Here is a 22697-nt window from a genome sequence, read left to right on the forward strand (position 1 = left end):
ACCATGTCAACCCCCTTCCCCCTAGAAGGCCTAAATGCATGTTGTGCAGCACTGAGTTGGAGATGGGACAATGCTCAACATGGTGTCAGTCTCATCATGCTTTCTATTCAACTAGAAATTACAAAGGGTAACGGGGGGAGAACACAGAGTAGCAACACCAGTCCCACGATGCCTAGAAAGACTGTTTGGGACAGTATTTCTCTCTCCACCCAACTTTTACGTGCAGCAAGTTCAGGAGAGCATGTTGGGTTTGCATGCTTATTCTCTCCCCCCCCCCCACTATAAAGATAAGGTATCATCCAAACAGCCCTAAGATTTTTCTCTCTCCCACACACGACTGCAACTAATTGTACTTTTAATTTATCAGCAGAAGTGGCTACATTCTGCTAGGTTCCAGATCACACCTGGAACTAATCAAGGTTCTGTGACAATACTGCCACAATTGATCAAGTGTTTTCCAGGTAGATCAAGAACATTCCATATGATTTATCGGGGGGGGGGGGGGGGGGAATCCATATTCAGAATTCTGATTCCTGGTATTTCTTCTGCCTACGGAGATTTTTGGTAGATGTGGTCAATCCTTGTCCAGGTTACCATAATGGTTTTTGGCCTGAACTGGAAAGAGCACTGCTTTCCAGCTTAGAAAAATCATTATGAAGACATTAGGCTGCCCCCCCCCCCCGGTCATTTAAGGCTAAGAAATGCAGCTGCAATAGTTTCAGGGTTCTCCTCCCCCACCCACAAAGATTATCACCTATTTTAATCTTCTGCTAGAAGAGATCACATGGCAGTCATTTAATTAGCCCCTGACCTTTTCCCTTCCACTGATTTCAGCTGCCTAGCGTGACCTGTAAGAAGTCTTGGCTGGAACTACGCACTTCTATGGTTTGTACAGAAACTAGCATACTGCTGGTATTTAAACAAGCAGACGTACTCCTCAGCTACAGTTAGACAATCATCCATCAACGTTCCAGCATGTGCTTCATTGCTGGCAATTTGGTAGCTTCCTCACCTCATATTGCTTACTGAAGCAAAACATATGCCTGGTTTTAAAAATTAAAATATCCCACCTTTTCTATTTTTTTAAATAAACTTTATTGTTTAAAAAATTACTAAATATAACATGAATATAACGTAGATATAACATAAGATTTTCTCTTCAGCGAACCATATACAGAAAATATACAAAGAATACATAATCTAAGATAAATTCTTCTTCGCAATGTGAACAGTATACCATCCATATATTTCTTCCTGTTTCCTTTTCCTCTTAGGTACTTCCCGTCCTCCTTATTATACAATATCAAACTCTTTCTGTGCTGTAAGGTGCTGTTAAGCAACATTGTAAATTTTCTACTTTCTTTTCCTAATTTTTCCTATTCTCATCTTTATCTTCTCAAACGTTATTCTATATCTGCTAATAAAGAATTATTTGGGTAGTACATTTTTAGATACTTTTTGTAAACACTCCATTCTTTCAATACTTTTTGTGTTGATGATCCCCTTATTGACTCAGTTAGCTTTGCCAGCTGTAGATATTCAAGCATTAGCATTTGCCACTCCACTATTGTGGGTAAGGTCTCATTCTTCCACTTTCTTGCCACTAGCACCTTTTCTATTTTTAAGCTTGCAAGGGTCATAAATCTCAGAACTAATACGTAGGGCTTGTCATGTAAGGCACTGGTCTCATCCTGCCCCTCCATTTCTCCTGAGCAAGGCTAGCATGGATTTGCCACTAAATCCTTCAGAGCCATAATATATATATTTTAAACTATCTGGCAGGGAGATCCCGGTGACAATTTACACCTGAGATAACCATCTTCCTCTGATCCCAGAGGGAGGCCAAACCTCTACCTGTCGAAATGTCTGGGTTCTGCTTCACTGGAGACAGTCTGACCACACATCAGGGTCCGTCCCCTTCTTAATGTAGGGATCCAGGAAATATATTGGTAAGACTAGATGAGCCTTGTGGTCCCTTACAACTCTACAACTCTACGTTTCTCTATCACTGACCATTGTAGAGCCTGCAAACACACTGTTTTACTCCTAAGTAGACTGAGAACACTTATGCTATCATCAAACCAATATCTTGGGATCAGTCAAATTTTTAGCCACAGAACTCTGATTACAGGTAGGTAGCCGTGTTGGTCTGGGTCGAAGTAAAATAAAAAAATTCCTTCAGTAGCACCTTAAAGACCAACTAAGTTTTTATTTTGGTATGAGCTTTCGTGTGAAGAAGTGTGCATGCACACGAAAGCTCATACCAAAATAAAAACTTAGTTGGTCTTTAAGGTGCTACTGAAAGAACTCTGATTGTTTTTCAGTATTCTGTTTTGACCCTTTGTGTCCTTCCTTTCCTCCTATTTTATATAAAACTGTGTAATTTTGATTTCTGGGTTTGATGTGTATAGTGACCAAGCTCAGTAATTCTTGTAAATCCCCACATGCCAAGGTCATTCTGGTCCATGCTACTGCAGCTTAGGATCAGGGTTGTAAAAGATCAGATGTTCTCTGGGAGAGGCAAGGGGCTGTGGGCTCTATTTACACTCTGAGCAAATTTTAAGGGAACAGGCCAGCCAATGCAGGGTGCATTATTCCAAGTGCCTGGGATCTAAGATTTAATTGAGCCTCACCACCCCTGCCAGATTTATTCCTGTCCGGGGGGGGGGGCAAAGGCTGGAAGTTCATAAGGATGCAGTGGCAGCCAGGACCTGGGGGCTGCTTGAATAAAAGGGAAGTCAGAAAGCTTAAGAGATGAGATACCTTTTGGGGTGCTTTTTAGGGAAAGCACTCTCGGCCTAGGAATGGGCTTTAGAAAGATGGATTCAGCTGTGCCATTTTGACAAGACGACTTCGAAGGCCACTCTCCATTTCTGATTATAATTGTGGCATTTGTAGCTGTAAAGGAAAAATACAAGCCATAAGGAAATTCAGTTTAAGTAACACATACCAAGAAAAAAATATGCCAAATATTCAACACTTGAAACTCTTTTTGCTATCAGAGAAATCTTGATGTTATAGTCCAGCAGCAAACACAACAAGACTTGTGGCAGCTTGAAGACTAACAATTTTTTTATGGTATACGCTTTCAGATGTATCAAGTATTATCCTCTGTGGTTAGAAATATATCTGTACATGGAGAGTCAACAGGCCCATTAAAATCTGGTATTCCTTGCAGTGTTAAGATAGACTCAGCATCAGGTGCCACAAAGTTTGAAAGTGGAACCTCATCTATCATTGTTGATGAACTGCTCATACCTAGACCTAGGGACACAAAGGAAACAACTACAAAACCGTTGTGTAAATAATTGCAATGTAACATGCATAGGCTCCATTTGTGTACATAGATTTAGTCAATCCACCAGTCTCCAACACACAAACACTTACTTGTTGGGAGGCATCCCTCATACAAAAAGATGTGTATCTGGTTTAACAATGCCATAATGTATTCTCTAACTTTAGGTGGCTATTGTAAGAGGACTGAGACAAGCTACCACATTTTCATTACAGTACACTCCCGAAAGGAGTTCCAAAATTATTCTTCCTACAGATCTATTTTCTTCCCTCTACATTGTTGTTCCTTTATAATTTCCCTGTTACTCTACACAATGGCTCTGCTTCCCTGGACCATTCATTTATTTGGCACTATAGTTGTATCATTACATTATTCTTACCACTTAGCTTATATAGCCACTTTCTTAATCTCAGAGACTGCCCAATATTTAGTGTATCCCTTCTGCATCTTTATTCATACCACTCCCCATATAACTTCCTCATGAAACAAGGCAGAGTTTTTACAAAGTTTTTCCTGTTGGGACATTCCTATTTTCAAACAAAGTGAGCCACTGTTGTCTGTGCTCTGAGCACCACTAAGGAGTGGAGAAGAGGAAACTGGAGGAAACACACAAACTCCAGGTCTACCATTAGTCATTTCAGGGGGGAAACGTTCGATTTTTGCTTCATATGAAAATAGCACTTGCTTTCCGAGATGCTTCTTCACTCCTCTCTAACATACTGCAAAAAAGTATCTTCCACTGGGACTTTGCTTGCAAATTGCAAAGCCAAGAGCATGCTGCCCATTAACCAAAAAAGAAGAATTTTAAAAATCCCGGAACAATACTGCTTGCAGCTCATACCTGCTATATACTACACATGATCACAAGGAAATAAAACATGTACCGGTATTTATCTTATGAAATGCGCCTGAGCCTACAAAAAGCTTCTGCCACAATATAAAGGCATGTGTACATACAACATTCCTGATCTCTTAAGTCATGGGAGACCACAGCCCCTTCCTTCTCCTGTGCGTAACTTCAGCCTGCTCACATTCCTTCTTACTGGATCATGATTTATGCCAGTATTGAAACCGTACTTGATAGGGTTGGCAGGAGATGTGCAGCGACATTTCCAGAAGCAGCCAAATTCCAGCCCCCTTACTGCAGGTATTTGACAACTACAGCAATCCAGTTATGTTGAGGACTTCTACATTGTTCATTCTTTAGTCCGAAACTCTGTTTAAAAGCCTGCTCACTTTATTTTAAGACCATGCCCTTATTTTCCACCAATGCAATTTACCTTGGTAGAAAGGGAAAGCAACACCAAGAAAAGGGAAAGGGAATTTAGTTCTGCTGGATTTAGGAAGGAAAAACAACAACCGTCAAGCAGACAGCCATGAAAGCCTCCATATGGATACACTCAGACACCACATGCTTGAAACAGAAAAAACAGCACCTGTAAAGAAGGAAGCATCAGTGTACTGTCTAGACTTCTTTTTCTCTATGGTCACAGTAAGATCCTAGCACTATGCTCCTATTGTTCACTGTGATGTTGCATGTTTAGTGTTTTAGTTGCATGTTCCATTATAATGGAATAATGGAAACTGCTCATTTGGACAGTGTGAGGGACTGGAGGGAAGTGGTGTCCAAGGCTCTAGCAGGGTAGAGGAGCCATCGTCCCAGGTGGGACAGGAAGGAGGAAGAAAGGGGGGCAGACCCATCCCCCCAACTCCGGAATTGCACAAAAAGCGTAGGGGAAAGAGGATGGGTCTCCCCAAGTTGTTATGCTGGCGAAAGACACGCCAAACGCCATTCGGAGGTACTGATTCAAGCTGAGAAGATGTGTCTCTGTAAATAGCTCTACCTTTAGCACTGTAAATACGCAGCACCAATAAAAAGATAAAATGCAGAGCGGTGTAGAGTCGTTACTCTGAAGTAGCCCCATCCGGCCACTGTGACAGACAGCATATGGGATTTTGATGAAAACCCTTTGACAATAATTCTTAAAGAAGGCATCAAAGCGCTGGCATGCAACTTTCCACAGCTAACAGCCACTCACTTCAGAAGAACCTGGTAGATTACCCCTAAATATATTTTAAGGAAAAAGCACTAATCTCATTTTCCTACTCATACTGAAATACAGTACTATCCCCCAATGAGGCCAAACTTCGATTCACAAAATGTTTAGGGGTATGCGCCCCCCCCCCAGAAAAAAGCACTGCTTCTAATACATTTTGACATCCACTATGTTCATTTTGAACGAACTAAGAGATACTTCACAAATTACAGAAAAGAACTGGTTCCCAATTTTCTACAACTGGCCAGGCATATCTATGCTATAATTTTTGAAGGACATTCACATTTCAAGCAATGCATATCAACCACTCAACTAGTCCAGACCATAGCTGCCAAGTTTTCCCTTTTCTCGCGAGGAAGCCTATTCAGCATAAGGGAAAATCCCTTTAAAAAAGGGATAACTTGGCAGCTATGGTCCAGACCCCAGAGTAATGTTTACAGTGATGCAGGGTGGATAAAAATCAATGATTTTTTTAAAAAAAATCAAAAAAATCGGATTTTTTTGATTTAAATCGATTTTTTTGATTTAAATCGATTTTTTTGATTTAAATTGGATTTTTTTTAATAAAATGCTTTTTGAGGAAAACATATTACCATCCAAAGGTTATTCCATCATGAAATAAAGATTAGTTTTTTAATTATGTAGTATAAGGTTGTATATGTTTAATTTTTGGGGTAAATAAATTCCATTAATCCATTCACCTCTTCCAGAGGTTTTTGTAAGATTATTGGGCAGTTTCTCTGCCTACAAGATATTATCACAGGTGCTTGGTTTACTTTTGCAGTTCTCAAAACTGAATTTGACTCAACAGAGATCACATGCCTCTTCTTCACAGCAAAAATGTTATAACATGAACAGAGTTGAGAAAAAGACCTTAATCCTATTGTTCTACAAACCTATGAATACAGAAACAACCCCTTCAGTGCTAAGTTTCAAGAAGTTCAGTGAATAGAATAGAAACAATATTTTTCTGATTGTTTGGAGTGGACAGTATTTAAGTTTTTCATGTGTAGGCTGGGCTGACAGTCTAAGTTTCTTAAAATATATATATATTGTTTTTGTTTAGCCAAATTAGTTAACAAACATGGATGTTTGTTTAAGCAAATAACATTTGCTGAAATGTTGTTTCAGTTGAATAAATCTATTTAAATTGTTATTATTAAGGTAATGATTATTTTTCTCCTTCCTAAGTACAACAGTAAAGTTGTCCAAATATGAATGATTAACCTATTAAACTGGGGATAAAAAAACTAGTATGAAAAGTTGTTATTCTAAAAATCTTCACCTACTTGCATAATAAAGTTATACCAGCAAGAATTAGTCTTTATGATTTAAATCAACTATGATTTAAATCAAGCCTTACTGACTAGTGATTTAAATCGTGATTTAAATCGTGATTTAAATCAGTTTGATTTAAATCAAATCCACCCTGCAGTGATGTGTAAAACCCCTTTGAATGTTACAGAAAACATATGGTCAGACAATAACACAAACCTCTATTAAGTGTTAAGTGGCTCTAGTATTAAAATTATTTACAGTGGTACCTCTACTTATGAATAACTCTACTTACGAATGGAGCTCCATCCGTCATCTTGGATGCGGTTTAGATAGGATTGCTTTGACTTACGATTTTTTTCTCCCGATGCATTCCTATGGGATTCGACTTACAATTTTTTTCTACTTACGAATGTGCGTTCAGAACGCATTAAATTCGTAAGTAGAGGTACCACTGTACAAACACTCTTTGTTGTGGCACTTGGTGATATACAGTTGTGTTGCTGCAAAAACATTTAGGCTTTTCTATCATTACACTTTGTTAGGTTAGCTTTGGTTGTTGAATTTATGTATTGCTTCCCACCTAAAGTCATTTACAACCAAGGAAAGAACCTAACAATAAATAAAAATAACAGAAGGTTTGTTAAAAAAAAAAAGCTTTAACTGTATAACTATATAATTGGTGCTGCACAAATGCCTGGGAAAACAAAACACCTTTGCTTGGCACCCAAATGATGACAAGGCTGGCATCAGATAGACCTCCTAAGGAGAGCATTTCATAAATGGAGAGCCTGCCACAGAAAAGGCATTTTCTTTCATTTCTACCCTCCTGACCTCCTTCAGAGGGGTCACATAGAGATGGAACTCAGATAACGATCTCATGGTATTGATAGAAACATATGGGGAAAGGCAGCATGGCACTTGATTTCTTCAAGATGGCACAGTTCCAACATTTTTTAAAAAAAAATCCAAAATATAACACTTTTAAAAAAACACCACCCTGCACAGCTGACTTAAAACCATATTACAAACAGGTTTACTCAGATTAGATGAGTACAACAGTCTAGTCAAGCAGAACACAAGTCTGTCAAATAAGGCAACGGGCTTTCACAATTTACTCTCCTTCCCATGGCCCTAACTCACAAAACCTCCAATGCACGTCGATGTTGTTGTTGTTGTTTTGGTTTTTTTAAGAAGGCCCATTTAATTACATTTAGAATACATGTTTGTTGGCAACACAGATCTGATGCTACAAGTCTGCAAGACCTGCTGCATGTCAGAACTCATCATGATGAAAGAGTGGTCTACTGACCTAGTTTAGTGATAGCAATGCACTGGGTCTTTGCAAGGGATCTTGTTACCATAACAGTGTTTAAAGATACTGTTCAAAGGGAATTAGCATAGTGTAATATAAACTAATATGCCTGAATGAAATGTGAAATCAAATCATTTTCAAACATCCTCAGTAGTGATTTAGCCTATGCCAGGATGGTAATAACCAATTAATAGCATGCAGGCTGCTGACTTAGCTTATTTTTCAGGAGTATATCATTTTCTGTACCTTCTCAGTGGCCAGGAAATATAGCAAGAAAAATGGACCAGACTTTCATCTTCCACGTGTATCCTGCTACCCGAGATGGACAGATCAGCCTGTTCAAGACAGAAGCTGGCTAAATGATCCCTACAACCTGTTAATTTTCAGGCTTAACCTTTCCATATTGTTGTATCACTAAAAGAATAAGAAAAATTATTCCAATACTTATGTGAGAAATTGACTGCCTTAAGGTAAGGCCAAACTTGCTGAGTTGTTTGGAGGCAAAATCTGTATATGCCAGGCTCGTCATAATTTAAGATAATCCAGCAAGATAACAAATTTGCTGTGCAAATGCCAACATTCATTTTTGTAAGAATTCCAAGCGCAATAGTCATTCTCAGTCTTGTTAATGAAGACATAGTTTACTCTATTTGTTGAGAGTACAACTGTTCCACTGCAAGGAGGAAAACACACTTTATAAGCTTGCCAATAGTTAATATAATCTAGCTTCAACTGTCTATGCTCAAGTAAGATCTAGGTTAGATTCCCGCAATGCATTATATGTGGGGCTGCCTTTGAAGATAATTTGGAAGCTACAGCTAGGGCAAATTCAAAGAGTAGGTTAGTAACTGGGACCAGAAAATCTGAGCCTATGACACTACTTCTAGCACATCTGTACTGGCTAACAGTTAGGTTTCCAGACATGTTTGCTGTTTTATCATGTTTTTAACATTCTGGTGGGATTCGCCCAGAGTGGCTGGGGAAACCCAGCCAGATAGGTGGGGTATAAAGTAGTAGTAGTAGTTGTAGTAGTATTTTAGCCACACTTTGGGGGCATGTGACCCTCTGCTGTGACACTCATATTTTAGTGGAGAGGGGGGAGGAATACTCCTTACTGTATTCTTGGATGGTACATAGTTTAAATTTGGTTTTTAATTGATTTTATTCATTTACAGTGGTGCCTCGACTTACGAATTTAATCCGTTCCGAAGGCACCTTCGTAAGTCGAAAAAATCGTAAGTCGAAAAACGCCATTGGAAACGCGATTTCCCATAGGAAAGCATTGAAAATGGAAAAATTCGTAAGTCAAAGCAACCCTATCTAAAAATTCGAAATTCGAAAAATCCCTATCTAAAACCGGCACGGGTTTTTTTCCAGATGTCGAGACATTCGTAAGCGCGCGGCCATTACCCCCATTCGTAAGTTGAAAAATTCGGTTGTCGAGTCGCTCGTAAGTCGAGGTACCACTGTATATTTTATTTTGTTCATGACACTTCAGCAGTCCAGTCCCCCCCAATAAAGCGGCTAACAATGAAAATAATAATGCTGTTCTGATACAAGTTATGCATAAGGCGGCCTTATTCTTCCTTCCTCATCTCATTGCCCTCTCCAGCATATCTGAAACACCATTCCTGACTATAGCACAAGAACAGTTCTATTGAAAATTCTGCATAAACTCAGTTTCAACCATTGCTGAAGGGAAGGCAGTTTCCTTAAAACCGGTGGTGGTGGCGGCTCAAAACACACACACACACTGCAGAAACTACATTGAGAGAGAGAGAGAGAGAGAGAGAGAGAGAGAGAGAGAGAGAGAGAGAGAGAGAGAGAGAATGACATAAAGAATTGGGCACACAAAGCAACAGAATTGTTACTTTGCACTTGCTTTAAGAAAAAGGTTATTTTACAGTTAATTACAGATATGCACTGTTGTTGTTGTTTTAAATTCCAACTGCTTTACTGAACAAGCATCTTACTTTGACCTTAGAATGCTCCAAAAATGTATCAGTGTGAGATTATATGATGTCTCCCATGCGCTGTTGATGCTTCCGATTCCAAACTGTGCTCAGTAAAGTCACACACACACACACACACACACACACACACACACACACACACACACATTTGAGAAGGAGTGGGTGTGAAATTAAGTCTGAGATAAAGGGGTGGGGGAGATGCAATATCCAAACAACAAAGCTCTACAGTTGGAAATGCATTCGGCTAAAATATCCCCAAGACAGCACTAGACGGTAGGTCAGGCTTACATTTGTTAGACAGAAACTGAACACATTCCTCCTCCTCCCCCCTCCTCCCTAAATCACAATTTTAAAAAGCAATGCAGAATTAACACATGCAGAACTAACACATTCATTTTATTCAATAAGTCAACACATTCTGCCCCTGAATATATACACACACATATATATTGTTAAAAAGGATGATCACCTACTTCTTCTCCCAGTAAATGTGGCTAACAAAGGGATTATACAAAAGCTGTAAGATCCCACTACCAGCAAGGTCAATAAGGTAAAATCGCAGTGGCTCCTTGAATCTGCCGGTGGCGTTAGGGTAGAATTGGTGAAAATATGAGGAGAAAAGTCAGTTTCTGTGCAACTGCGAAGTCCTCCTGGTATAGTCATTTAAAATGATCAAAGCAAGCTCAAAGCCCGAAAGACTGCAGCCATGTTCAACCCTCTCTCGTATTCCCCACGCTTGCTCTTAGTGAATTAGAGTGGAAAAAAATTGTAAACTTCAAGGCAGGAGACAAAACAGATTAAGCCAACTAGCCATCAAGCTAAGAAAGAGTCGTCAATTAATCTGAAAAGGAGACCACCACATTTCTTTGTTATGAAGCAAAAGACCTCCCCTTTGTTACGAACAGAGTATAAGAAAAACGGAATGGAGCATTTACAACCTCCTTAGGTGAGTCAGGCACCGTAGTAAACTGTGCAGCAAAAAAAAAAAACAACCCAACATGGCTGTCTGTTCAGAGCCAATCTGTTTGTAGGAGAGATGAATGCTGCAAAATTTAAATGTTTTTTTAAAAGAAAATAGTACACAGGGAATATTTGTTTTAAAGGAAAGAGGAAGTAAAGGGAAATGCAATAAACATTTTTTTTAAAAAAGCTGTGCTGCACTTTGCCTCCTCAGCTCAACAAGGTTTTAGCATAATATCTCTTCTCTCCTCTCCATATAGAAGATTTGAGCTGCTTCAATATGTAGCATCATTGCTACACCCCCCCAAAAAAAATCCCTACAGTTTAAGGCAGTATCAAAGCAGGCAACAGTTAAGCTTTGTCAGGGGGCTGTTTAGTATTAATTCCTTAATGGTACTTAAACAGTGTGCTTGTAAAAATTGGTCTAAGCTCGTAAGCAGCAACTTATTTGAAAGCCTAACAAAACGAAGACACCTGCTGTAAAATCAGAAAGGAACAATGTTGTACATAAAGACTGCGTCCTACAATGAAAGCTAGTCTTAAACCACAAGTTATTTCCATCGCCATTGGTGGAGTGTGTCGCCTGCTCAGTGACATAGGTACACATTTGCAAACATCAGGGGTCCAACAGCATGAGCATTTTCCAGTTATTGTTTTCTACCTGTTATTTAGGATAACATCTCAAGGATGAGGACAGTCACAACACCATCAGTGCCATAAGGACAGATTCAAGCCGTTTAGGGTTTTATTCAACTAATCTTTTTTTTTAAGAGATGGATTAACAAAAAATGACTTACAATTATTGCTGCGTGTACTTTGGTCACTCTGAGTGCTACTGACAGAGGAAATGCTAGGTGTTCTCCGTATTCCTTGTCCTTTGACAGGCACTTTTGATTTGGGACTCGGCTTAGCAGAACTGGTCCAAGATCCTGGCAAGGCTTTCACAGATGCAAGCCTCCCCTTGGGAGAACACGTTTCTGTTCCTGCCAGCATAAAAAGGGAGTGAGTCAATAACAAAGATTACAAAAGTAGTGATCTCTAAAACAGTTTAAAAATAAAATAAAATAAAAAGTCTTGCTTTTGTCTCATTAAGGAATTAGTAAGCTGTGGAGATCTACACACATAAGAATAAATAGCATGATGTGGCAGAAGCTAAAAATCATGGCAGCTAATAGGTGTGATTCTGGAGAGCTGTTTTGTGTTAAAATGTCCCAAAATAAGGATGTACAATGTAGGCAAATATCAGCATCTATCACATTGTTTCCTGTTCTTTCTGGAAGAAGCTCAGGGGGGCACACCTAGGCGGTTTCATTTTATCCTACAAATACCCTGCAAGATAAGTTAGAAGAACTTAAATGACTGTATGAGGATCTGAATGTAGTCTTCCCAGCAGGGCCGGCTCTAAGGCAAGGCTGGGTGGCGCAATGCGCCAGGCCGCCGGGCCGCCACGCTGCGCCCGCCAGAAAGCGCGCTGGGAAACAGGGGGGGCGCCGGAGGGATCTTCGCGCCACGGCGACAGATATGCTTAAGGCGGCCCTGCTCCCCAGCCAGTACTTTCTAAAAGGAATTTTCAATGGCAAGGACATTTTCAGCACAACTCCAGTAACTCAAGCCTCCACACCATTCTGGCTGGGTTTGGTACCCACAACCCAACCCACACGCACCTTTCTTGAATGCACCGCCAGTTTCTTAAATGTGCCATTTAATGACATAAGTTATCTGTCATTTCTGAGAAACAGCCCCAAGGACCAAAAGTGGGCTTGGAGATATTTGCAAAAGTGCAGGTTTTAACTCGTTCTGAGGGGTAGGTGTGCAGATTCAAGAGCTCTGTGCCAACTCTATGAGACTTCAGGGAGTTTAGAGGATTGTAAGATACGCTGCTGCTCACCGTAGGGGGATAATAATAATAATAATAATAATAATAATAATAATAATAATAATTTATTATTTATACCCCGCCCATCTGGCCGGGTTCCCCCAGCCACTCTGGGCGGCTTCCAAAAAAACAGAAATTCTAAAATACAGAAATCCATCAAACATTAAAAGCTTCCCTAAACAGGGCTGCCTTGAGATGCCTTCTAAAGGTCTGGTAATTGTTCTCTTTGACCTCTAGTGGGAGGGCATTCCACAGGGTGGGTGCCACTACCGAGAAGGCCCTCTGCCTGGTTCCCTGTAACTTGGCTTCTCGTAATGAGGGAACCGCCAGAAGGCCCTCGGAGCTGGACCTCAGTGTCCGGGCAGAACAATGGGGGTGGAGACGCTCCTTCAGGTATACCGGACCGAGGCCGTTTAGGGCTTTAAAGGTCAACACCAACACTTTGAATTGTGCTCGGAAACGTACTGGGAGCCAATGTAGGTCTTTTAGGACCGGTGTTATGTGATCTCGGCGGCCGCTCCCAGTCACCAGTCTAGCTGCCGCATTCTGGATTAGTTGTAGTTTCCGGGTCACCTTCAAAGGTAGCCCCACGTAGAGCGCATTGCAGTAGTCCAAGCGAGAGATAACTAGAGCATGCACCACTCTGGAGAGACAGTCAGTGGGCAGGTAGGGACTCAGCCTGCGTACCAGATGGAGCTGATAAACAGCTGCCCTGGACACGGAGTTGACCTGTGCCTCCATGGACAGCTGTGAGTCTAAAATGACTCCCAGGCTGCGCACCTGGTCTTTCAGGGGCACAGTTACCCCATTCAGGACCAGGGAGTCCTCCACACCCGCCCGCCTCCTGTCCCCCACAAACAGTACTTCTGTCTTGTCAGGATTCAATCTCAATCTGTTAGCCGCCATCCATCCTCCAACCGCCTCCAAGCACTCACACAGGACCTTCACCGCCTTCACTGGTTCTGATTTAAAAGAGAGGTAGAGCTGGGTATCATCAGCATACTGATGGACACCCAGCCCAAACCCCCTGATGATCTCTCCCAGTGGCTGCATATAGATGTTAAAAAGCATGGGGGAGAGGACAGAACCCTGAGGCACCCCACAAGTGAGCGCCCAGGGGTCTGAACACTCATCCCCCACCACCACTTTCTGAACACGGCCCAGGAGGAAGGAGCGGAACCACTGCATGACAGTGCCCCCAGCTCCCAAGCCCTCTAGACGGTCCAGAAGGATGTTATGGTCGATGGTGTCAAAAGCCGCTGAGAGATCCAGCAGAACAAGGAAACAGCTCTTACCTTTGTCCCTAGCCCGCCGGAGATCATCGACCAGTGCGACCAAGGCAGTTTCAGTCCCATGATGAGGCCTGAATCCTGACTGGAAGGGATCCAAATGGTCCGCTTCTTCCAGGCGTGCCTGGAGTTGTTCCGCAACCACTCGCTCAATCACCTTGCCCAAGAATGGAAGATTTGAGACTGGGCGATAGTTGGCCATATTGGCCGGATCTAAAGATGGTTTTTTAAGAAGCGGTTTAATAACCGCCTCTTTCAGCGGGTCTGGGAAGGCTCCCTCATGGAGAGAAGCATTTACCAACCCGCGAAGCCCATCGCCCAGCCCTTCCTGGCTAGCTTTTATAAGCCAGGATGGGCAAGGATCAAGGAGACAGGTGGTTGGTTTCATTCGTCTAAGCAGCCTGTCCACATCCTCGGAGGTAACGGATTGAAATTGATCCCACAAAACTTGACTAGACAGGACTCTAGCACTCCCCCGCCCCGGCCCTGCTCCCACGGTGGAGTCTACCTCTTCCCGAATCTGAGCGACTTTATCTGCAAAAAACTTTGCAAAATCATTGCAGGAGATCATGTGGCCCGTACTGGATAGTTAGAAATGATGGCATTTCATGCCCTGAAAGTCTCCTGCAAAATCATCAGCTGCCCAATTCCATTTTTAAGTCAGCTGGTTAAAAGAAAAGATTAGTTCTGTTTGAGAGACAGAATCTCAAAAGCACAAATTTGGCAAAGGTGATTAAAACAAAACAACACAATGCTGCCAAATCTCAACACCAGATGGCACTGTAAGATAGCATAGGAACCCTAATAGCTTTTGCAGTTTTACTTACTACTTGAATTTGTTTTTATTTTTAATTTTTATTTATACTTTTCATTTTACAACCAACACCAAACAAAGATTCAAATTATTTCACACATCATATCTTGACTTCCCTCTCCTCGCTTTCTGCGGTTTCTTATATTTATACTACTTTTTACTGAATTTCCAAGTTAACCTTGTTTATTATTTATCCCAGATAATCAATGTATGTTTTCTGTCACTGCACATTTTTACTTTAATCCTGCTAATGTCTCAATTTGTTTAAAATAATTTTGTAAATATTCAACTAGCAGTTTCCATTCTTATATTGAAATGTTTATCGTCTTTGTTTCTTATTCTTCCAGTAAGTTTTGCCATTATTGAGTATTCTAAATAGCTTCTGTTGCCATTCTTCTTTAGTTGGGACATTTTCTTCTTTCCATCTTTGGGCAAAAATCACTCGAACAGCAGTGGCCAGATACATAAAATACATTTTGATATTGCTTAGGTAACTCTAGCCCCATAATTCCCAAAAGAGAATCCTCTACTACTTGAATTTGTTAACTAGTTTTTTTAACTTACAACAACTTGAACAGATCAAGTAAAAAAGGAGTTACTAGACAGAACGGGACTCTTAATTGAGAAAAAGGTCAAATACCTAGGAGTGTGGTTTACACCCAATAATATAAATATATTTAAGGACAATTATATTTAAATATGGACAGAAATTAAGAGAAATTTGGAGGTATGAACCTCTCATTGTTAGGAAGAATATCAGTTATTAAGATGGAGGTGCTATCAAAAATGCTGTTTTTATTTTGAACAGATCCATTGAACAGAATGCTTCAAGGAGTGGCAAAGAGATATTACGAGATTTGTCTGGCAGGGGGGGGGAAACAAGAATAAAATATGTTACTAGTGGATCTAAAAAAATTAAATAAGACCAAAAAAACTACAAGGGGGTGTGTTTTTCCAGACAGCTATTTCAATGTTTTTTCTCCCTGCATTCTAACCTGACTTTATCCAAGCAAACCATCATCAAATGAGTGGACAGTGAACCCTGCTGTTGGAAAAATAGAAAGCACAAGTAGAAATAGAAAGTAAAAATAGAAAGCACATGACTAAAAAAGGACACTACATCAACTGTATGATAGCATTGGTGTAGAAGCCCCAAAGAGAGGTTGGGTTTTAACCCCCTCCCTCCTACCACCAAAAGATGCTATGTGCTCCAGGAACAAAGTTATTATGGGCGCATATAACAAGATCAATAGCACTTTTAAAAATAAGCAGCAGATTATATGGATTTCTTTTACCAATGCTACATCTAAAAATAAAAAAAACCATACACACATGTTGTCAATTCAATGTCCTGGAAGTCTACGGAAAATGGAATCGCACAAGTATCAGCAAACATGACTGGTAGGAATTGTATATCAGAAACAGGTGCATGACCAATTTTAAATGCAGATATATTTTGGACAAGCTACATCCTAATAATAATTAAAACAAGCATCCTGTTTCTATTCTATTGATGCATCAGACCATGGGGATAGGGTAGAAACTCACTGTATGAGCAACTTTATTCAGAAATCTTATTCTCTCTGGATTCAAGCCATGGCAAGCCCTGGCAAAAAATAGTTATGGGTGACAAAAAACCAAAACGAAAACCCCAAATCGCCTAGATTAAACTCTAATGGTTTACATGGGCTATTTTGATTGATGTTGCCATTTTTAAAAAAAATCTTGGCAGCCACTGGACTTTCAGCCCCCTATCGTGCAAACAGGCATCACAATATCCTTTGGAAAGGAATAGAGAAAGATTGATGAGCCTTCTTAACTTCCGAGCTCATCAAATGCTTCCAAACATTTGACATCTGGATGAAGAGGATTAGTGATTAGGTTTGATGGGGGAAATTTCGCTGTGTTCATCCCATTTTAGAGCTTTTTCTTGCTGGTGGCAATGCAATAGATCCAGTTTCCAGATAAGAAACACCAAGGTATGCAATAGATCAACCGAAGCTTTCTCTGTCCAAATCTTGCATGGAGAATATGAAATTGCTGTTTGAGAAATGCAATACTTACACTATTTCAGCACCTTAGTCAGGGCAGAACTTTTTAGGCAGCTGCCGATCATAATTTATTTCATCCTGCAATACAGTCCACTGCAAACAGGCTTACTTCATTGTTTATGATGCTGATAGCTAACTTTACATACTCAAAAATGCTGATGAGAACCCAAGCCATCCATTGGACAATAATGAGAAATGATATACTGATGCACTTAGGTGACTTATATTGTTGCATCCTAGGATGTGATTTGCTGAGGGCTTTGCAAAGATTTTTAATTTGCTCTTTTGCTTCTACCAAAGTCAGCATTTTGAATATAACTAATATATTTGGTGACAGTAAATATACAACTGGACTAGACAAATACTAATTGAGACCTAGTCTAGACATGCAATCACATGCATCTCCTCCTACTTTTTTTCAAGCCAAAAGCAACCTTGGAAGGCTTTGAATTTCAGCAGACGAATGTGGAGGGGGACCGCTTATTTCCCCCCAGCTGATTTTCCATCCAAGGGAAAGAAATAAAGTCCTTATATCTTTCCCCTCCACAGGCAGAAAAGTCGCTAGAAGGAACCATTTCAAACAGAAAAATCAGCCAGAGGAGAAAAGACTACACAACCCACCACAAAAAAAATAATCCAATTCACATCCTCCCTAAGCCACTTATTTATTTATTTTTTTAAAAGATAAGGAAAGATAAACACCACATGTCTAGTTTTGGCCGCAGTTTAAGCCAAACTGTTCGGCCATCATGAAAGAATTACAGGCAACATTATCAAAAGCCAGATGACATGTTTGGATTTAATTCCTCTCAGTTTACTTTATAAAGGATGGCAACTGAAACCCAAACCACGTTAAAGGGTTTGTTGCTAGCAGTGCAAAAGCTTGATGGCAGTATAAGCAGGGATGTGTGTGTTATTTTTTAAGTCAACTTTGAACGGAGAACAGTATTTGCCTACTCAATTAGGGTGTGCAGCAACTGCTTCTCAAACAACCTCGCAACAAATTGTGCACACATCTACCATAGGAGAGTACTTAGCTCAAGGCAGAGTATACATCTCTCCTGAATCACTTTTATCACTGGGTATGCATTATCCTCAGCCACCAGTCTGTGGCTCAGTGCTCAGCGCTCAGCACACAGTAAGGAAGGAAGGGTCTGTCAATTTTGGTTCTCTCAGTTTCTCATTTTATTTCCAATCTTAAATTCAGTTCTCCACATTTTCCAGTGATTTGCAAGAAAAACCTGCACTAAAAAGTTAATGGATTTTCCTAACACATTTTTATATGCAGTTTTGACTGAAATACACACTTTTGCAAGCAAGTTTCCTCCAATTTTGTAAGCTATTTTTACTAATATTTTCATTTTTATGCACAGTTTCCCTCCCCCCAAAATATATGCATTTTTTAATGCATTGGTTGGAGAACTGCATCGAGCAAGTGTGAATTTCAAAGGATAGCTGTGTTTCAGTTCACATACTGTTTCAGAAAGTGTGGATTTGATAGATTTGGCTTTAAATTCATATCAAATCAAATTTCTCCTCCATCTCTAGCACTATGATGTCTACACAGCCTGGGCTCTGCCCTTTCCTCTTTCCAGTGTTGAACTAGATGCCCTGCACATTGAGAAGTGGCCTTTCTTATCTCCACCAGTATGAAAGGGACTCCCATTCCACAACTGAGCTGTCTGCTAAGCAGACCCAGAAGTGTGTCTGGCCTGTCACCTTCTAGCACTTCAGCCTTTAGCAAGAGAAGTAGAATAGTACATATTGAAATTGAGGGATTATAATTGGGGGCTCGGCCCCCCCCCCAGTGGTTAGACATCCGCAACTGACTATTTTAAAAGAAAAACTGGGAATGGGCTTGAGCCTTCCTAGGCACTCCATCTTCAGAAAGGATTTGAACAACAAGAAGAACACAAGAACAATTAAAGTTGTTTTAATTAATCCATAAAAATTGACTCCATTCCCAATTCATGGGAGTTTTACCCTGGCACAGGATACTTTCTGGAAGAGGATCTTGACAAACAGAGCAGGGGATGATCCCTTAATTATTCACATGGCTACTGTAAAGCCTCACAGACGATGGGGTTTTGTTCCTGAATGTACAAGCCTCAACTCTTCTTTGAGCTTACTCAAACCCTTCCTGCCAGACTCACCTTAGTGGAAAGAAAAGCTAAAATTATGCTAATGCAAATATTTTCTCCTCTTCATCAAGTATGTTTTAAGCCATATGTCAATAAACGTATTGCAGTCGTACCTCGGAAGTAGAACAGAATCCGTTCCAGAAATCTGTTTGACTTCCAAACTGCAGCTTCTGATTGGCTGCAGGAAGCTCCTGCAGCCAATTGGAAGCTGCAGAAGGTCTGTCGGACATTTGCCTTCCAAAAGAATATTCGAAAACCGGAACATTCACTTCTGGTTTTCAATCGTTCGAGAGCCGGAATGTTCGACTCCCAAGGCGTTCGGGAGCCAAGGTACAACTGTATTATGTAATAATTCTTCTTATGTAATAATACTGCAGGGAAACAGGAACCATAAGGGCCTTCTGCTTTTGGCTCTGTCACATCTCCAACCTCCTGTCCTCCTCAAAATAGGAACAATGGAAGATTGTTTGGAGGATATTTTCCCGCCAGATATGTAAGTGTGGCCATGACTTGGTATGGAGAAGCAGGAAATTCATGGCACTCAAGAATTCCCTGACAATTTTGTCATGTATATGCTGTGGTCTTGCCATGCCACAATTCAGGCTCTTAAGAATGACTCAGATAATCTATAGTTGGCTTGCAACCAAGCATGACCTTTGGCACCGATGCTAAATGACAGAGTATTTGTTCAAAATCCTATTTCATGTTTCTTTTTTATATACTTGAAATCATGGAGAAAACATTCTGTACAGTGACAAGACTCTGTTCCAGACATGCTTAAAGTTCCTCCATCCCTCAAGCCTCACCAATGCGATACAAATAAAAGTTATTGATATTAAGAAAGAGGAGAACAATTTATTAGCTTGGAAATCCACTTACATTAAGTGAGGGGAAAGTGTGCTATGCCAGGAGCAGCTAGCTCTGAAACTGAAACTAAGACACTCACCCATCATTATCGCTAATCAGATAATGATTACTCAGATAAAAAGCCTTTAAGAACAGAAAACTGAGAAGGCTCCAGAAAGACTTGGCTGCGTACACATAAGATTTTATTCTCGCTAGACTCAATGGACACCAAGAACTTGCTTTTTCTATGTTGCCTATTTCCCCCCCGCCCTCTGAAAAGCACTGGCTGAGAAGCTCTCTCCTCCAGACACAAGTTAACTGAAACTGGTGGATTTTGTGAAGTTATAAATTACTGTTTTGAAAGAGCAAAAAAAAACCTTTCCTTTTTGTTTCAGTATGCTTACCTCCCACTAAATAAGATTTTGTATGTATGGAAGGATAAAAAAAAGTCTGGTTGCATCAAAGAACAAAAAGCAACAACACCCAGGATTACAAAGGAGCTCACATGAAAAACGACTGAGAAATCATTTTTCACATCACCAGCACTTTGTTTACACATAACAAACTTACGTTAGTTTGGGTTCTTTCTCACTTTAAAGAGGGTGGGAAAGTCAGGACAATTAAAACTGGTTTTTCTGGGTAACTAGTCGTTTTGCATGCTTTTAAAATGATGGTATGCTTTCTAAATTAACTTTACATGTCCAGACTGACTTTTTAGTTTGCAATTCTTAGAACAGGTGTGGGCAGAAGATAGTTCAGGATCTACTGGTAGATCCCTGGGTGATTTGCAGTAGATTGGCAGGGGCTTCCAATTCCCAGTTGTTTAGCAATAGCAACAGCAAAGAGAAGGACATTTCCACCCCACTGCGGGCTCAGTTCTGGTGATGAAAATAGATCCCTAGGCTCAGAATGTGCTGTGCTTTCATTTTATATCAGGCATCCCCAAACTTCAGCCCTCCAGATGTTTTGGACTGCAATTCCCATCTTATCTTCCCCGACCATTGGTCCTGTTAGCTAGGGATCATGGGAGTTGTAGGCCAAAACATCTGGAGGGCCGCAGTTTGGGGATGCCTGTTTTATATCTTTTGCATCTGGCCATGTTTGGTGGATCTTGGGGTTCCAATAAGAGAAAGTATATCCAATGAGACTGGAGACTTGCTAAAGATCATCAATAGATGGGTTTACAGTATGTGTATACATTTAAGGTGTTTATTTTTATTCTATAAAATGAAACCCCAGGTCCACAATCAGAACTGCAGCATACAGGGAGCAGCTTTATTCACTTCCCTTCAAATCGTGGTCCCAGCAAATGAGCCCATTATCCTCCCCATGAGAGAAGCTAACATTGGCAGCAATGATAAACTTCCGTCTTTGCATAAATGCCATATTTGGAAAAAAGGAAGTTAACTGGGACTATGGGATAATAGGAAAGCTTACATGCCACAATCCTGCTACCGATGTGAACTGGTTAAATAGACAAGACACTTTAAAAGCATGCACACATGACTGGGCTCCGGGGCAAACTACACAGCCTCTACTGCTATAAAATACTCTGCATTCCTCCAACTCCAGCACCAGTAGTCACACAAGCTTTTATGAACAGGGGGGAAAGGACCACATAATTGCCACTAGAATAATCTGATCTCTGCAGAGATCGTGGAAATGGCTGAAAAGCAAGTCTGCTGTAATTAGGAGTTTGTGGTCTCATGACCAAAGTCCATTTGCACAGACCCCAGCACACGCCAGCAGCAGATGCACGACCCATCCACTCCTCATAGCAGATTTGCTACTTCCAAAGAACTGCCATGCCCGGGGAAGGGGGGGGGCTCCATGTAAAGGACAGTCAACAACTACAGATCTAAAGGAATAAAACCTCCCATTTCTTTCCTTGTGGAACAGGGTTAGGAGTTCATGCATTTTGCAGCTGAAAAGTCAAAATTGAGGAGATCCAGGGGAAATGACCAGCTGTGACTTGGCGTCAACATTGACGTGCAGGAAGCATTTCGCACAGGCACAGAATTCCAAAATTGGGCTACTTGCAATGCACTGTCATGGGACATTCCACACAAAACAGGCAACTAACGAAAGTGTTTCTCACCAGAATTTGACGACGGGACTGCTCTTGCTCTTGGAGGAGATAAAATTTTAGATGTGTGGCCATTTTTGCTGTCACTTCCTCTCCTGGAGCGGAATGCAATCTTGGAGGCTGGCATATTCCTCACGGCAACAGGCCTGTCCTTGGGTAAACTTTGCCCTTGCGTTGCCTCTGCTTTAGGCAAAGAAACCTATATGATTCAGGAGCATGTGGGGGGGGGGGGTAAAAAAACAACAACAACAAGCAGTCATGATCAAACTACAAAGTGAATCTATAAGCAATATAGATATATATATAGATATAAGCCTCACTTTAATGTGGAGCATTAAGGTAATAATGGAGAGAAGCTCATGGAGAATCATTGGATTGAACATGAGCTGAAGGCTTGTCTCAAATTAAGAGTATCCCAACATCAACAGGCAAACATTTGTCTTGCTGACAGCCACCCACATGCTCTAATTTAGAAAGACAGAACAGCTGTGGTCAAAAGATTATGGACATCACTTCTGGTATTTAATCATGATATGAATTTTTTTTTAAAAAAAAATGTATTGCGTGAAAGTGTAAGCTCCCCTGCTTCTACAAGGATCAGGGGAACTGTTCAAATGAAATTTTGGGGGGAGATGTTAAAAGGATGTTAAGAGGTGCCATTGAACAAGAGCTAAGATAATAGTTTTGACATTAGCTCTCTTCAGGTGCACAGCCTGAAC

At 40.7% G+C, this 22697-nt stretch overlaps 1 protein-coding gene across 7 annotated transcripts in view; it reads right to left on the minus strand.

Annotated features, from left to right (window-relative positions):
• MTUS1 (microtubule associated scaffold protein 1) overlaps positions 1-22697 on the minus strand; it is a 126003-nt gene that overhangs the window by 67587 nt on the left and 35719 nt on the right. For 6 of the 7 annotated variants that reach the window (XM_060278831.1, XM_035112825.2, XM_035112824.2 and 3 more), the window contains exons 3-5: positions 21991-22177; positions 11673-11858; positions 2764-2898 (exon numbers count right to left, since the gene is read on the minus strand). In XM_060278831.1, coding sequence (XP_060134814.1) covers positions 2764-2898; positions 11673-11858; positions 21991-22177 — 508 coding nt within the window. The remainder of the gene's footprint in view (positions 1-2763; positions 2899-11672; positions 11859-21990; positions 22178-22697) is intronic. The other variant, XM_060278833.1, reaches the window with a different exon arrangement.

Source organism: Zootoca vivipara, chromosome 9 (assembly GCF_963506605.1).
Source record: "Zootoca vivipara chromosome 9, rZooViv1.1, whole genome shotgun sequence".
NCBI lineage: Eukaryota > Metazoa > Chordata > Lepidosauria > Squamata > Lacertidae > Zootoca > Zootoca vivipara.